The 17,965-nt window shown below is 38.0% G+C and overlaps 1 protein-coding gene across 1 annotated transcript in view; it reads left to right on the top strand.

Annotated features, from left to right (window-relative positions):
* The window catches only part of HIBCH (3-hydroxyisobutyryl-CoA hydrolase), a 37,879-nt gene extending 20,616 nt beyond the window's left edge, over positions 1 to 17,263 (top strand). Inside the window, exons 8-14 of the mRNA XM_054278006.1 lie at positions 1,912 to 2,057; positions 2,649 to 2,735; positions 3,893 to 3,951; positions 4,678 to 4,759; positions 9,237 to 9,356; positions 10,501 to 10,534; positions 15,391 to 17,263. Coding sequence (XP_054133981.1) covers positions 1,912 to 2,057; positions 2,649 to 2,735; positions 3,893 to 3,951; positions 4,678 to 4,759; positions 9,237 to 9,356; positions 10,501 to 10,534; positions 15,391 to 15,506 — 644 coding nt within the window. The 3' untranslated portion in view covers positions 15,507 to 17,263. The remainder of the gene's footprint in view (positions 1 to 1,911; positions 2,058 to 2,648; positions 2,736 to 3,892; positions 3,952 to 4,677; positions 4,760 to 9,236; positions 9,357 to 10,500; positions 10,535 to 15,390) is intronic.
* Positions 17,264 to 17,965: the final 702 nt, after the last annotated feature.

Genomic DNA, 17,965 nt, shown 5'->3' with positions numbered 1-17,965 from the left:
TGTGCTGGAGTGTGGGGGGAGCAGTAGTCCACCATCACTATTATTTTAAGTACAGCAAAAAGAAAAAAATATTGTTGCTGTTGTTGTTCTGGTGGATGGAGAGAATAATGTGATATCCTTTTTGCTTGAGAGGGCATTTTTAAGATAGATTTTCCTTTTAAATGAGGTTGGGTTTGGTTTTTTTTATTGCAGTAGAAGGATATCCAAGGGGAGACAGATGAATAGAAACATAAAACTAAATAGAAGTCTTGGCATCACTGTCGTGATAGCTCAAGCTGAGAAGGTAAAATGTAGAATAGGCTATTTGAGAATGTGAGTACAGATAAAAAAAAGGTAAGTGATGAATTGGAGTTAATACAGCTTAGGGCTTTTAAAGGGTATCAGCAAGGCATTCAGCATTTCAGAAGAGTTGGATGTCTCAGTAGCCTGGGAGATGAGGGATAAATCAATTAATGACAGCAGACACATCAGTGGGAATAGAACACAACAGCTGTAACTGATAGGCAGTGACTCCTAAACCCAACCTTTTGCTGTAGTAGAAGCAGCAGAACAAAAAGAAAACCAGGAGGGAACCAGAGGAAAAAAGCTGAGATGGGTTAGATATTCAGATTGTTAACAGGGAAACACTGAAGAGCAGCTGTCTGAAAAAAACCTCCCCTTGTTGCATCCAAGTGGGAGAACTATTCAGGGACCACTAATTCCCCATGTCTCAAAATACTTGGAACAGGGTCTTTCTGTAATACATACATTGACTGTTGTGAACAGAAGCAATTACATGTGAGTGAAAAATTACCATCTTCTATCAGAACCCCATTTAAACTCCTTAGGTACATCTGAATTTTCCCAGTTAATCTCTCTTCTTTGGCAACAGCCTTACAAGTTTCTTATTGCCCATTTGTATTCTGTTTTATGTGTTTTCCTGAGTAATTTGATTCATTTTCTGAAATGCAAAAAAAAATTAAGTCCACCACACCTTTACTTTCTTCAGAAGACTACAGTTTCATGAATGCACCATTGGCATGATTTCAAGGTAGTAACTGGACCCTGCTTCTATGCATTCATATTTCTGAAACCAAGACTAAATACTGAAACCAATCTCAATACTGAAATCAATAGCTAAACTAAACTTTTTTCAAGTTTAATTATGTTTAAAAATATGTCTAAATTAATTTTTGCGAGTAATTTATATAGCAGAAGGTAGATACTTTCCAATACAACTTTTAAAAGTATTTAAAATTCTAGTCACAGCTTTAAATTCTTTTAAAAAATTACCCTAATCTGTAGATTTTAAAAAAGTATATAAGAGTGTTACTAAACTGGAGAGTTTAATATTATTTTTTAAATTTAGCTTAGTCACAATCCTGTCAAAGAGCCAAGTACTAAGTCAGCATCTTGTGCCTCAACCTTCAGGAAGACCCTATCAATATTGTTGATCTATTATTGAATTCTTAGCCCCAAAATTTGTTCAAAGTAAGCTATGCAAGAGGCACTTCATCAGTGTTTAATATTTTGATCATAATAAAAGATTTCATTGAAAAAGCAGCATCCAGTTTGAGCTTGCACAAATTATTTCACAATTCTTTGGATCGCTTCTATTTCCTTGCTGAGAACACACTTGATTTTTCAAGCACCTAAAATTGTCTCAAGTTGTTGGCAAATAGAATAAATATTCTTCTTTGGTATATGTTTGTGAAGTATGTGCCAGTGGAAAAGATGAAGTTTGGAAGGTGTTCAAGAGTTTGCTTTTAGGAAGGATTTTGATGCCAGAAATGTCAAGCCAAGTCAAGGAGAAATTTGGACAAGGTTGCTGTGCCTATGCAAGGAAGATGAAAACGAGACAAGAAAAAATTGCTGCTGGTGATGATTAGTACAAGATCTCCCTTCACTTTTGTTTTGTGTTGTTTATTTCAGGCCTTTTCCCTGATGTAGGTGGAGGGTATTTCCTGCCAAGGCTCTCAGGAAAGATTGGCTATTACCTCGCACTGACAGGCTGCAGGCTGAAAGGAAGAGATGTGCTAAAGGCTGGCATTGCTACACATTTCGTAGAATCTGAAAAGGTAAGGTGCCAGCAGTGCTGGCCAGGGCACAGCCCACAGCCACACGAGAGCTTTGGGGTTTTTGCACCCCAGTACCTGGTACCAACACCCCTGTCTGCAGAGGTGCACTCCCATTAGCCGCCTGTGCCCTGCAAACAGGCGTGGTGGGACACTCTCAAGCTGTCCTTCTAACACTTGCCAGCTGGTGACAGGTTTGCTTGAAGGAAGGAGTAAATGGTGCTGTTTTTAAAATTCCACTCTTGGAAGGGCATGAGCTACTCAGCAGAATGGAGCTGCTTAAAAATTGTGCAGTTTAAACAACAGTGTATGAAACTAGAGGTTTATACAACTGCAAAGTTTGCAGTGAAGGTGACACTCCATTAAAATGGAGTTCTTTGCTGGTCACTGCAGACATAATTAAATTGGGGTAGTTCAACACTGACACATGAACTCTGTCTCCTTGTGTTGTTTGCTTTGTGCTTCTTTAGGGTCTGTCGGAAAGTTGGGGAGGATGAGGGAGAGTTTATATATGTATATCCTACTATTACCAGAGTAATAACCCACCAGTGTGTTTTGTTTTACTTACTTGTAATTAAATCTTATTTTTAACAGCTACCTGCCTTAGAGAAAGACCTGATAGCACTGAAATCTCCTTCAAAAGAAAAAATTGCAGATTTATTGAACTCTTACCACATGAAGGTAATCTGAAATTACTGAAATCAAGCAAAATTGTTAAATAAATGTAGACATTATTTTTTTATCCATGTTACTGATTATCTTTTTCTATGTTTGAAAAGAATGAGTTTGCAAACTCATTGCACTCTCTCCATAATACTTGTGTTAGCCCCATGTAACAATGGGCATGAAAAGAAAAGGTTTTGCCTTCACAATCAGTGGCTATTTTAACTCTTTTGATGTGCAGTTCTCTTTCAAAAGAAACCTCTAGAGTCAAACCAGCATTCAGTGTTACTCAGTCAATTACTCTGCTGTTGTTCAGCTTTAAAATGAGCTGTGTCTACTCTTGTTATTTCTGTTTTGTAATTACTAAGTTCATAAATAAGATTAATTGGAAAAATAAATGGGATAAGCTAATTTACATCATAGCACTGATTATTTTGACAAAACAGAATGCTGTGAAATAGGAGTGATTATATGTTGCAGTATCCTGCTTTACAAGACTACACTGAATGGAAAAGGAAACTGTATTTTTAGTTATCAGAGCTGAAATGCCAGGGAACCTTTTCAGCTTCAGCTGCTGTTCCTGAACATCTGCTTATGTCCCAAACCCCTTAATGCCAGAAGATGTGAAACATTTGACAGCTTCCCATAGAAGGCCAATGGATCTATCACACACTTTGTGTGTCTAAATAAAATTTTGTTAAATGATACAGAAAAGAGAAGGAAGGGAAATGCCATTTTTCCCCTTGGTCATTAAAAAGCCTAAACATAGGCCTGTATATTTTTAAAGAAAACGAATGGTTGTTTTTAAAAACAATCTCTGATTCTTGAGTAGATTTATCTGCACTGAATTTCTTCTGTGCATTGCACAGAAGTGTTTTGATAGAATAATAAGAATTACTTGTGTACAAGATAACCACCCTGACAAATGTGCATCCATTGTAGCTCAGACAAAGCACTGCAGTATGAGGCAACATATTTAACATTCACAGGATAGTGCCCAGTTCATATGTACACACTGCAGAATTTTAATTCATTAAAAACTGCACTGTCTTATGAACATTAGGTGTTCATTTATGATACAATATTTCTGGAACACAAGTCACTGAAATTTTTTGTACTGATACACTTTTCAGTCTAAAATAACCAAATAAAATACATATTTGCTTTTTAAATAGTGCACAATTGATCAAGAAAAGGAGTTTTCACTTGATGAACATATGGAGAAGATTAACAGGTATTCAGTAATTTTTCAAATTCTTTTATTCTTGTGTGTAGAGAACATGAAGTTAAATCTAGTTACGTTATTTCACAGATAAGGTGAGAGAAATCACCTCCAAGTTTAAATAGCATTTTGTCTTTAGGGAGCTTTATCTGAAGCTAATTAAACATTTCACCCATTAGTACATTAAATACTTGGGCAAAGTAACCTGATTCATAGTCAATGGCACATTGAAATGAACATTTTCTGTAGATATTGGATGGGAATTTGTGAGAGTAACTGTTCCATTGCACAGGAAATGTAACCTAACACATTTACAGTGCTCATTGGGTAAAGGCCAATGATAGCTTGGAATTTAAGGAAAGGAGAAATAAATGAGAGTGATAAGAAAGAGCTAAATCTCTGCAAGAAGGATGGCAGTAACTACATTTAGAGATAAAAGATGCTGACAGCAAACCAGCAGAATGGAGCTGATAGCTAAAGATTTACTATGTTATAAAAGCACAGCTAAGACTGATGGTAGTAATTGAAGTTTATAAATAAATACCAGAGTTTCTTAGTAAGTTTTATTGAAATACTAGAGATTTGTAAAGGGAAAGGAGATGCCTGAATTACTTGAAACTGAACAACGTGGAAGACATTGCTAAGAAAAGCCATATCAGCTGATTATGCTCTGTTTCTAACATCCCTTCAAAGGTGAAACAGAAACTGAAGCAGCTTGTTAACTGACTTTTCTTCTAGTCTTTTTTCAGCAAATAGTATGGAAGAAATTGTTAAAAAGTTAAAGCAAGATGGTTCTCCTTTTGCCATGAAGCAGCTAGAGGTAAAGTTTTCTATGTCATTTTTGTTAGAGATTTTATGTCTGGTTTTATGGTTTTATCCTTTTTTTCTTATCATAGGGCAGATTTTAGTTACCCTATAGGGCTTTGGACTGAGAGCCTCAGGTTCTCACTCACAGTCCTGAGGGATTCTCAGTAGTTCTACTCAGACAAGGGCATTCCTCTAAAATCACACAATGTGAGCACCATCATGTGGTGCATAAAATTGTAATTTAGTAAAAAAAACCAAACTCTCCTTTCTTTTCCCCTCCCCATGGTCAGGGGGCTGTTGGGAACAAGTGTTCCCTTTATAGCTTCTCATTATATTGCCAAGGCTTGGAATAAAACAGTGCCAGAACAGTGTTGCTGTTTTTCTTCCATTCCAGATATCTTATTTGGTTAAACAGCAAAAGAAATTTGTAATCACAAAGTATTTTTTGATTTTTCTAATGCATTTCTGAGTGTTGGATGTAGTCACTACTCAAAAAACATGCAGCAATGCTACACACATAATTCCTACTTCAGCCTCAAGAGCAAGAAGCAACTTATATTCATGTATAAATAATGTGTATATTTTCTTTTTTTCCTTTGAAATAGCTTTGTTCAGATGACTTGTAAAAGTTTTGTATGGAGCTAGTGAAATATTCCAACTGGATAGAACTGAAGTATTCCTCCAGCAAAAGGGTTGTTTTAACTTTAGTTACAGCTCACAGAAGAAATCCTCCTTTCATAGTAAAATAAAACATCCATCATCTCTGACTTTGATATGAGCAGGAGGAATTTTATAAGGTAGTATTCACATTAGGCACCCTGTCACTTTAAAAAAAAAAATAATTCAAAATGTAACACATTGTCACTGGAACTATCAAACAGTTTGTGAGAAAGGAAGTTCTAAGACTATTTTTGTGCCAACCAGTACATCTAGTACACTGCAAGAAGTTTAGCATATGTCTTATAATAGCAAAATTGAATACAAGGGAAAGCTGATTTTTTCTCCTGCTACTCCAAATTTCATCAGATAAAGCAGTCAAATGAATTGGTGCCAGAATAAAAATGTTATCTGTTGATACTGATATTGATTAGGTTAAGTGGGTGTTGGAAACAACAAAGAATTATTTGTTCTTTTTCCTTATTATGATAGTACACTTCTTTAAGAGTTTTAATTCAGAGCTTAAAACTTATCTATTGATGACTAAATTGGATCATCTACTTCAAAGTTATGATTTTGTGTAACTGATTTTTTAAATTCCCAAACAACAACAAGGGCTATTTTGTTGCTTCTTCAGTTCTCATATGTCTTTAATAGGACTTCATAACAACTTTTTTCTTTCATGTGATTCACAAATCAATGTCCTTGGAGTTGACCAGAGTTTCAGAACAATTGTCTGTTCTGTTCATGAGATAATACTCTGCTGGTGTGACTTGCTTCAGTCCATGCAGAAATTCATGGGAAAAGCCCCATGAAACAAATCCCACATTTTCTAGCAGATGCAAGACTTAGTGTGAACAAATACTTAAATTTCAGAGGAGTTTCTGACAGCTGACATGCTGTGCTAAGCAGTAGGATTAGGTAAGATTGTGAAACCAAGGTTTCACTTTAGTGTCCAGGTACAGGAACAGCAGCAAACCCACCTGATAAATATCAAATCAGCTGATTCAGTAACAGCAATGTCTATGCTTATCCTCCTTGTTTGTTCTTGTATTTATTATATGTATAAGCAAGCCTATGGAATAAGCCCTAACTGAAATTTTAATGCAAATATCCTAATTTGGAGGTCCCCCTTGGTGCATCCACTTTGTACCTTGGATCAACAAGGTTAATAAAATGGAACTCCTATTTCCACAATAATCCAATTATGCTGAGAGCCATGCTATCCCAAGTACCCTGTTCTCATTGACCTACAGTACTCCTGCTTTTTACTTTCAAAGCATGCCTGCTTGGCAGGCTGTCACATACCTGATACTGAAATATTGTGTGAAGAAGAATATAAAGTTGCTAAAATTCTGCTTGAGAATGGCTTAGTGATTTACATCACACTTTGAACCCAGCTACCAACAGGTAGAAAGCTAGAGAACTTACACTTTGAACTCAGTAGTTTTCAAACCTTTGACTTTGTAGTGCTACTTTGTTTTCAGGCTTTACATGAGCCAAAAAGCTTTAGTCTGAGGGGCAGGTGTGCCATTTCTAGTGGGATGAAGTAAATGCAAGGTCTTAACCTGAAAAGCATCAGATACTTGACTTGGTTTTCACATAAGTAAGTGATGGATGTCTTCATCTATTGCAAGGGGAGTCATGGACCTTTGTGAGGTTTTGGGGTTTTTAAGTGAAGGAAAGTCACTATTCCCACTTTTATGCTTGTAAGGGAATCTGCTGTGTCAGTGCCACTTAATTCAGTCACCTTCTGTTAGCATTTTGTTGGTGTTCAGTCTACTGCAAATTCAGCTTTGAGCTTTTGGGATCATTGTGTCAAAATCAAGATGGTTTGAAAGATACTGGAATAGATATCAAATACTTCTATGAAGGCTTCTTTGCATTTTAGTGCTCCCCACTCCAGCCTATCCTGTCTCTTTTTAGGCTTGTTCCCTAGCACCAATCCCCTCCTCTTTGTACAGGGAATGTATTTATAGCTACACTGGTGACTCATTTTTCTGCAATTACACCTACCCATTTTCCTGCCGCGTTCCTCTTCCTCCAGCTTGATTTCTGTCAGTACCTCCTCCACCTTCAGCCTCATTGATATGCCAAGATAACCAGTCTAGTGCATCTAGCAGCTGCCTTAAGTGCTGTTTGCAGATCTTCCCCATTCCAGTGCTTGCTTTGACCAGAGCTTGCCATGACCATTTCACCTCTGGAGCCATCTGGCCATACCATGCATAGCATTTAACCTGGTCTGAGCAAAGACTTCCTAATCTAAATGACAGAATGTGGAACTCAAAGGAGGAAAGGTCCAGCTCAAAGATGAGGCCAGCAAGAGCATCATACAGCAAATAAGGGGTCCAGTTAAAAGCTGCCACCCACCTAGAACCTACACAGTGATGTAGTTGGAGGTACAGCAGATCTCTTAATCTGCTGAAAGGCAGCTCATTGTTGGAGAGCTTGACCAGAATTGAGGAAATGTTGGCACTTGGAGCCAGTGTTGGCTCATTCTTTGCCAGCCTCTCTCTCAAGCACAGTGATCACAGAACGACAGAGCCAGTGCTTTGAAGGCACAATTCCACACACTCCTGCTTGTGTAGCAATCACATGTTTTCCAGCTTAACTAGGCAAAATGGGTCACTGCTGTATCAGCTGGTGTCTGGAGGGATGAAGAGTAATTGGGAGCTAGGAAAAAAATGCTGCTGCTGATGACTGGAAACCTGCCATTTCAGGCTGTGGTAAGGAGCCTAATGTCTGCAATGAAAATAATGTAAAGAGGCAAATCATACCATCTGCTGCTTTTTAATAGTGATGAAAATGTCCTAATTATCAGGAAGTGTCTGTTGTACCATGAATGACACATATCTTTTATTTGGCTTTACAGAGAAGGGAGGATTGTGTTTAGAGTAAGAAAACAGTGATAAGCAACAGTAAGATTTAGCTCCTTTTCCCCACAACCCCATGAAGCTTTAAAGCTCAGTTCTTTTCTCTTAACTAGGATTTTTGTCTTTCTCCCCACTTTCCCCTACTGTTTACTGGCATGCAGTTCACCAAAGGACACTCCTGAGAGCCAGATTTACAGCATTTGTTTGTGTGCTTTACAAGAATCCTGTCTGTGGCACAATATTTATAGCCTGTGCTTCAGTCCAAAGAAGGCAAGACCTCCAAGCTTCCTATCAGCAGAGTAATTTAAGGCTGAACTACTTCAGTATCTGTTAATCCTATACAAGAAACCTGGATAAATATGTTTGGTTTATTCTAATATTTTCTTCCGCAGATTTCTTCCTTGCATATCGTTTAGTCTTTGCCAATGATGGTGAAGCAATGACTTGAAGTTTGTTGCCAATCTCTCTATTATACCTTACTACTCTGTTGTACCAAATAAAACTTACATGCTAAGCAATACTAATATCACCTACACCTAGTAAATCTGGGAGTAATTCACACTAAATATATATATGATATTCAAAACCAAAGTATAATTGCTTGTAACACTTGCCTTCACTTATCAAAAGATTCTCCTTGAAAATGTCTTTCAAACTACAGTAATTTCTCTGGCTAGTAGTAATTTTATCTCAAATGATGGGACCTTAGGAGTTCTAGGTTTTCCACAAGTGATGGCACACATCCCAGAGATCTTGCTGATCAAAGCTTATGCAGGAAAGTTCATTTAATGTGACAGCTTGGTGGGAGGGAGCAGGAGGAAATAGGTGTCACAGAGGGAGCTCAGGGACAAGAGAGCCATCATTTACTTCACAAAGTTTAAAATGCACCAAAGACAGACTTGCAAAAGTGTCCAAATTGAAGAAAATAAAAATAATGTTACTGTCTTCTGTCTTCCCCAGACTATTAACAAGATGTCACCCACATCTTTAAAGCTGACTCTCAGACAGCTCAGAGAAGGAAGTTCCATGAGCTTACAGGAGGTGCTCCGGATGGAATACAGACTGAGCCAGGCATGCATGGTGAGCAACAGCTGAGCCCCTTGTCCCTTCCCAGCCACAGAGGGGAAAAAGTTTATCAGAGACTAAAAATTTTATGTAGATTTCATCAAGAGTTTATAGGTTTTAATTTTCAATATTATCTTGGTGTGTGGGTGAGGCTGTCACTTTTTTGATTCATGTTATTATATGGAATGCAAAGGACACTACATTGATGATGGTCAGGTGGGAATGTAGAAGACTTCAATTAAAAAATATGAAAGCATTAATATGTAGAAAATTTCATATTTGGATTGTATTTTAAAAACTGGTGTTCTTGAACAGGTTTTCTATTCAAATTACTTAGCCCTCAGTGCCTCAGTTCCCAGCAGCAGGGTGCAAACAGTTGTTTATCACTGCCTTTCAAGAGTGTTGTCTATGAAAAATTTATCACAGCAAGAGATTTTAGTGCTATTTGTACTAAGTGCTGAGTACTTGGATAGCAGATGAGAAAGTGATCCTTGCACAGAGCTGCTAACTGAATTACCTGAACAATTGCCTTACAGGGTTTGCCATGGCATCCTTATTATATTAGTTTTGGCACATTTTAAAATAAGGTTTTTATGTGTCCAATTAAATTATTTGTGACACTCAAAGTAAGTACTTAAAGAAGTGAAAATCTATCTAATCCTGATGTTCTAATGCCTGACTAAAACTAAGATTGTGGCTCCATTACTAATGAAGCATGCTTAGGGATTTAAGTGTTACATTACCCTTCTTCAAAAAAGAATTGGATGTTTACAGGATTCCATTTCACTGCAAAATGTTCCAAGTCTGCAGAATACATCACAATTCCTGAAGACTGGCCTTTCCCAAAAGAATTTCTGATACTACACACCTTAGCCCCATTATGTGACCCTCTTTAGAAAAAGATCTGAGGTGTTACACAAAGAAAACTTGACTGTGGCACAGCTACAGGTCAGCAGACTGATTTTAAGAGATGTGGCTGCATTTAAGCAAGAAGATACAGAGCTCTTTAATAAGTAAAGACAAAGTAGGCCTAGAAAAGAACAGTACAAGTGGGATTTAACTGAATCTGGAGAACTTGCATTTCAAGCAGAAAGAGAGAGGGAAAGATGGGATAAATAGAACCTGTCATGTTACACCTTTCTTTTTTGTAATCTTTCAGAAGGGCCATGACTTCTACGAAGGGGTTCGAGCAGGTAAGTTCCCACACCAGAAACATTCCTCAAGCTGATAGCACACACATTCACAATTGTGGTGCTTCTTTGGAAACCACTACCAGTGCGTGCAGCAACAACCCAGAAAAACTTCCAGCTTTCCATAGATTTTGCTTATTGGACTTCTGTGTGGCCAAAATTTGTTACTGTTCCAAAGCACAAGAGCCGTATTGTTTCCTTTGCGCAATCTCAGTTCCCTAACATTGTTTATCCACCTGGTTGCACCATTTCTTTCACATTTAACATTGACATTAGTGAGTAGCTGCATGCATCACTTGTGTCCAGGTTTAGTGTTGCCACAGAGCTGGTTCAGCCAGCTACACAATGCTTTGAGACTCAAAATCAAAAACAACTGTTTGTATAGAAAACTGTTAGAACAAAGATTTACTTTCCCTCCTATCCAGAATATCTCTGAATGGAAGCATCTTACTACTAAACAACTATATATGTAAACTTAACATAAACTAATTCAGCATTTTAAGGCATTGGTCAAGAGAGGTAGAGGTAAAAGTAGAGCAGTGGCTCAGCAAATTCATCCAGGGGACAGACTTGAAGCCTGTCCTTGATCCTACTGCTGATTCACTGTGCAGTTTTTCAAACCCAAAGTCACATCTGTTGGGAGCTGTAGCAATTATTTATGTACTGTTCATCACGAGATGAAACAAAGCACAGGCTTTTTCCAAGGAGCTTACAGTACAAGGCATTGGGATGGATAACTTTTGGTTGGACTTTGAATTCACACAGTTACATGCTCAAGTATTATCACCTCCTCATTGTTTTATATCTGTCTTTATAAAGCAGCTTGAATTCCACTTGAAGGAATGGATATTAGTTGGAATGGCTGCTATTTGTAACACTGTACTAAAGATAGCCTGGGGTGAGAAATGCAAAATTTATTCATACAGCATGGGGAAAGTTTCTGACTTTAATTAATAAGTCTTTAGCACTCATTAGCAGACACTCCTTTGAAGAATTTACCACACATGTTGAGAAGTGGTTTTCATTATGTTGGAAATGGGGACAAGGGTGCCCTAAAAATACAGTTCCTGGGATATATTCTACATCAGCAAATAAGCTTCTGAAATGTAGTTATTCAGGAAGTGACAAACTCCAGCTCTGAAAGTCAGAGGAGCACCAACTGAATTTCTCCTGGCAAGACACAAGGTCATGAAACCATCTGGGACTGCAGTACAGTACAAAGGCAAATCCCTTATCAGTATGGCCAGGAAATGCACAAACTGCTTGTAAAGAGAGAGGCTGCAAGAACAGCAGTTGGGAAACTTCTCTTTTCTACAGGATGATGTAGCAAAAGTTTAACTATATCAGGAGAAGGAAAAAAACAAACCCATCAAAGATCTAACTGCACTGAGGGGATTGCTCATAATGATAATTTGTTCCTGAAGCCCTTTTGTTCTCTGCTTACTGCATAGATCTTGTTCTCAGATTTTCACTCTTAGCATTGTTTCTCTTGTTGCAGAGGAGTGTAGAATCTGACTCAAGATCACTTTTGTAGTTTGGTCTAATTCCATAAAAATCATTATCCATCAGTGTGCTGAGCATCCTTTTTAACAGGAAGGGAGATTATTAAGTACCTCACAGGACCAACCATTGTGAATGAAATTGATAAAAGCGTTATGTATTAGTTTTCTCTTTCCTAAAGCCTTACATTACAAGCATTTAAGAGCCAGTTCTTGACCCTCTCCACCACAAAAAGATCTACCATCAAAAGAAGTTGAGTTACAACAATCAGATTTTAGTTTAAGAATGTTTCTCAGCAGCCAATGGCCACAGGTCAGGTTTTACTAATACCTTTCATCTGCTTCAAACCATAATTTTAAAAGGCTTTCTAGGGAGTAGTTTTAAAGCTTTTTAAACCTGCTTTGACCTGAGGTCAAAATTTCTTTTTTATTTTTAGCCAGTTTTCTTTCAACCTGAAAATCTGCTGTGGCAGTCTTCCCTGTTTATGATTCTCGTGATTGGAGTGATTAAAGAAAAGCCAAAACTCCTAAACTGTAAAACACATGGATCATATTTCATCAGCATTTTCCTATAAAATGGTAATTGTGGACTTGGAACACGTTAGGTATCAATTTTTCACCTTGATTAATGGAACAATATGTCAGCTAAGAAATGCATAGGTCTGGGTAGTTGCCAAGAATTGTTTTTCAAATCTTACTGCCTAAGAAAAGTGGTCACTTTGGAGTCAGTGCTCAAACACATCCAGCTAGGATACAATCTCAGCAGCAAATCTCAGGGACAAATATCTGTTAATTCACCCTACTAACTCTTTGTGCAGGAATGTGCACTTGAAATGGAGCTGGAAAGGTCTCCTACATCTTGCTGATGCTGCAAAGATGATATTTGTGTGCAGCTTCTGCCACCTCCCCTGCAGGGCTGGCAGATGTGAGCTGTACCCTGGGCACCCCAGGGCCCTGCACGAGCTGAGAGATTTTATGGCAGCAGACAGAATGCCAGGGCCTTGGAAACAGCAGAGTTTAGACTGTGCTGGAGGAAGCTCAGCAACAGAGCACTACCTGAAGTCTGGTAAAGTCACTGCTGCTGAACAGAGGGGTTTGGGATTTTGATTTAGAAAGGTGAAAGACAAGAACAAACCCTTAACACAATGTCTGTGCTCAGTTACTTTTATCATAATGAAGTCTCTTAGCCTACCTTAGAAGTCTTCAGAATTTCTGTTTTCTCAATGATTGATCTCAGGCTGGAGAGATGCAAAATGTAAAGAGGTCAGTGCAGAAAGGGAATATTTTCATGGTTCTACTAGAAAACAAATATTTTGACTCATGCAAGATTAAAGACTCCACTAGAAAGACCATTAGGAGCATTGAGTTTATCCTCCAGAGTAAAACTGGCCACAGATCCAAACAGGAAGATGAACTTGAATAGACAGAGGGGAAGCTGTACTAACACATGGACACATTTTCCTCTTTAATTTAAACCATCTCAAGTCAATGTTGACTCTTGTAGATAACAATTAGACTCTGAACTTCAACTAAAATTGAAGAAAATCTGTAGATAATTTTTATTAAAACGGAATAAACATAGCTGATTTGGGATAATTACATCTTTTCACCCAAGCCAATCAGTGTTTTCACTGTGTTCAGAAATACCCTGCAAGATCACAGCTTTTCAGTAAGCTACCCAGTTGAACATCACAGTAAAAGCACTCTTTTACAGGACTTTTCTTGTACAGAACTGTCCTCATGGATTCTGTTTTCAGTGGAATTGCAGTTTCCCATGTAATGGATTACCTTTTACAATTTGTTTCTAAGGAGTCCTTAGTTCTCTGTTTACAAGGAAATAGGTGCAGGGCTCTGCTTTGCCTTTCTCTGTGGGGATGTATGCCTGTGTATCTTCAGCTACAGAAATATTAATTAGTGCAGTTGTCATTTGAATTGTGTGTATTTTCTAGCCATTTTCAACCATTGGCTAAAGACAGAAAAGTTAAAGAGAAGTTGTCAGGTCACATTTTTTTTACTACAAGTTGGTGGGCAGACCACAAGGCCTGTTTTTTCGATAAGCACAGTCTCTAGGTAAGTACTCTTTTCACTGAACACAACATTCCACCCCCTTACACACTCCTCATCTTGGATATTTCTAGTTCACTCAGTAAGAACAAACTCATTTAGAAAAGCATAGCAACTTACCCAAAAATAGTTGTTATTCTTGGAAATATCTGTGAGTGTAAGTTCACCTGCCTTTAGAACCAGCCTCTTCTAAACTCTTTGTCAAAAAGCAAACAAATAAAAGCCACTCTCAGGAGAGAAATTAGAAATGTACCCCCTCTTCCTGCCCATCCTCTCTTATATGCTGTGGGCTGTGTTGGTCAGAAGCCTCCCCCAGGCCACAGGTGCATCTCCAAATTGGGTGCTGATCTCACTCATCTGAAGGGAATTGGTAATCAGTACATCCTTGGGAGCCACAGTTCTTGCAGCTGTTCTTCTTTAAATGATATAAATGTCACATTTTCAGTAGCACCTTTATGGGTTTCTTTAAGCCTGAAAGGTGCTTGGAAGGGTGCTCTGGAATTCCATTAATACTGGTAATTTTTACACACAAATTAACTCCCTCTTGTTTTACTGTTTGCTAATGCAGCCATTGCTGACATGCCTTCAACATTCCTGTGACACAGGGAATGTTCTTTGGGAATTGGCATTTTCTTGTTAGCCTTTTACATGTGATTCACTCAGTGGTGGTTTTTATCTCCAGTGCTCTATTTCCCAGGCTGCAGCATAAAGTCTGTGTACTGAGGTGATACAGATTGTCACAGTTAAATGTACCCATGCCTCAGCAGCTGTCAGTATTTACAAATAAACACCCTCAGCTCCCACAAAGACACCCTGCTTTACTCTCTCCTCGTGAGTTATTTCATTATTAATGTGATGTGTTTAAATTAGCTTTAGGCACTTAGCACCACTGAGTCATCTCCTGTACTCTCCCCAGAGTCAGATTTTGCACAGAGGTGTGAAAGCCTTGTCCAAAAGCAGCACTGTGAAGCGCCATTTGCAGGCTCCCATGAAGTGCAAGTCAGCCACGAGTGGCAGGTCTGACCAAACTACTCATTTCAGGGCTGGTCCTTCAAATCTTGGGCTGCTCTGAAGGGATTCACTGTTCCTTGTGACAGGGACATCTCTGGGCAGGTCACAACTCAGGAACTTTGATTAGAGTAGAAAGATCCGTGTTACAGGAACTGCCTTCTCCAGAGCACACAGATTTGTCTCCCCCATGGAATCACTGCAGTGATCTGTCTTGCTGCAATCTTAAGTCACTTTAATTGGAGGAAGTGCATGAGTAACTTTGGTGTTTCTCTGTTCCCCTGGCAGTGCTGATTGACAAGGACCAGTCCCCCAAATGGAAGCCAGCTGCTCTGGAAGAAGTCAGCGATGAATTTGTGGACAATTGTTTTAAACCACTGGGAAACGATGATCTCAAGCTGTAAAGAACAAAGCTATTGGCATCTTACCTATCTGCTTAATTCTGTGATGCCAAAATTAACTGCAGTGTGATCAATTTGGACAAAACTTTTTAGCTAGCTGAGATTCACAAGTCTATTTTTCTTTCTTTTTTTTTTTTTTTTTTTTGCATTCAGGAACATTCTCTGTAATGAGAAAATATCTGTATCTCTGGTTAATAATGGGAAAAATCACTTCAAGGCAAATTGTTATTTTTACTGCTTTACAGAGTGATTAACATTTAATTTTTTGCATCAACTCTTAGTTTAGGAGGAGCCCTTGGGCAAAAGAGCACAGTTTAAGGGGTGACCTAATAAGCAGAAAGTAAAGGGACCTTTTGTGTTCTTTGCTTTGTCACTGATCTGGTAAATTGGGATTGTGCTACAGATTCTTCTGTGTACAGTGAAAATAAAATATGGTTAAACCTTTAATGCAGTCAGAGCTACAAAGGAAAATGCAAGACAGAATCCATGGTGTTAAATATCCTTTTAAATAAAAGCTCAGACTGATATATTATTAGTCTGAGAACAAGAAATTGTTCTATTGATTAAACACTTGTAATTTTTCAGCCTTGCTGTGTGATGTAAACATTGTTTCAAATGTGATAATCTTGCCAGAGCCTGAAGCACACTTCTCTTCGCTTGCATAGCCCACTTTTTAAAATGTCATTATGTCTGATTCAACTGCATAATCAGTATTTCACCATTTCAGAAAATTGCTGGCTTTTCTTGGTCTTACAGTGGTGAAGAAACAAGCGCCTCAGACCTTGCTGTGAACACCAAGCAGCAATTTCCAGTGCATTCAAGGTGGTGGGGTTCTGATGCTGATAAGACATGAAGTTACACAACAGAACCAGAACCCCTTGATACAAGTATTTGTGGGAGGGAAATTATTTTTTCTTTTGTATACAGACAGCTACTAATCTTTCTTCAACATTACACCTTCTTTTTTATACTTCATCAGAGCACATAGCAGTGTTTCTTTCTGCTTACTTCTACACATACAGGCAGGTCACAAGTACAAATTTTGGCTTCTCTGAAGAACAAAGAAAGAAAACTTCTGTTCAAATACCATAGTCAGCAGTGGGGAATGAAAAATTCAGAGCTGCAGCAGAACCATTGTGGAGTTTTCAACATTGGGCAGTTTTTATGACCAACAGCAATGGTCTGCAATGGCTTAAGGCTCCTTCCTTTCTAGGAGCTGGTGCCTGGAAACAAAGCCCAGGAAATTCAACTGCCAAAAGTGACTGTCAAAAAATCAGAGGTGAGCAAATGGAGAGCTAAGTCAAGAAAAAATGGCACCTTGCTTTGGCACTAGAGTCTCATAAGATAAAATTATTAAAATTTCAGCTGTGAGTTTATGTTACTGTGGACATACTTGTTATGGGACTGTCCTTGAGTTTAGTTCCAAAAGTAATTGAGATTTCATTAAAACCTCTAGGTAAGTCTGAAAGTGTCACAAGACTTTCTACCTCAAGCTGGTCCCATAAGAAGTGCTCCCCCTGTATTATTTCAAATTTTTATATGTTTTACATTCATAAACAATTGCTATTTTTAATTTATTTTTTAAAGATTGGTTATCTTAATAATTCCACTATTTTTGTATAAAAGGAGCAATATTCAGCCAACTATATTAAATGAAAACCACAGTAATTCCCAGGGAGCAGGGATGATGCCTGCTCTGATTGTACAAGATCTTAGGAAGAACATACTTTTGAGTTAATAAACTTTGACTTGCATGTTCAGATGCTTCCAGAATTCATGTGAACAGGAATTGTCCCAAGCTCAAGGTAACAAGATCCTGTCCAATCTTTGCAATCCTGTGTTTTTTTCAAATAAAAGGCATACAAGCAGATGGTAAGTTGAATTTTATTTGGTCCACAAGAAAATATTTTCCACAAAAAATATTGTAAAAATATATTGTAGTGTGTTTTATTTGGGAATACTGATGTGCCTTAGTCCAGAAACGTCAACTGTACAAAGTTGTGCTGCAGTTAATGTATTTTGAACCATTATTAGAATACCAAGTCAGTCACATCATACCCACTCAGATTAATCTTGTTTCCTGGAGAAAATATAAAGCAAATGTATTTTTAACTCCTAAATAGAAGTAAACAGTTTTGCAGAGTATGCCAATCCCAAACTGGAGTGCCTTTATTACACAAAATGAAATCAAAGAATCAAAGGTAACTTAGCTGGAAACCCACTGTCAGTGGCTCTAAAACTCTAGCACAGCTTAGCATAAATTTATTTTTGTGAAGAAGTCTTTATTTTTACAATGTATTAGTATTGTGCCTATTAAATGTACATACAGCAGAGCTCTGGGGAGTTGTCTCCCTCCATCTCTTACCAGACTGTAGCACTGAACAGATTTATTTTCTATTAAGGGTAAGTGTATTATTTATAAGGACAGCATCCTGTAAAAGAGGTGATTTTCCTGGTGAGAA

Source organism: Melozone crissalis, unplaced genomic scaffold (assembly GCF_028551555.1).
Source record: "Melozone crissalis strain CALT ecotype California unplaced genomic scaffold, PUWL_Pcris_2 ptg000023l_1, whole genome shotgun sequence".
In the NCBI taxonomy this organism is placed as follows: domain Eukaryota; kingdom Metazoa; phylum Chordata; class Aves; order Passeriformes; family Passerellidae; genus Melozone; species Melozone crissalis.
Note: the sequence above shows the minus strand (reverse complement) of the source record. Positions and strands in the feature narration are given on the sequence as shown.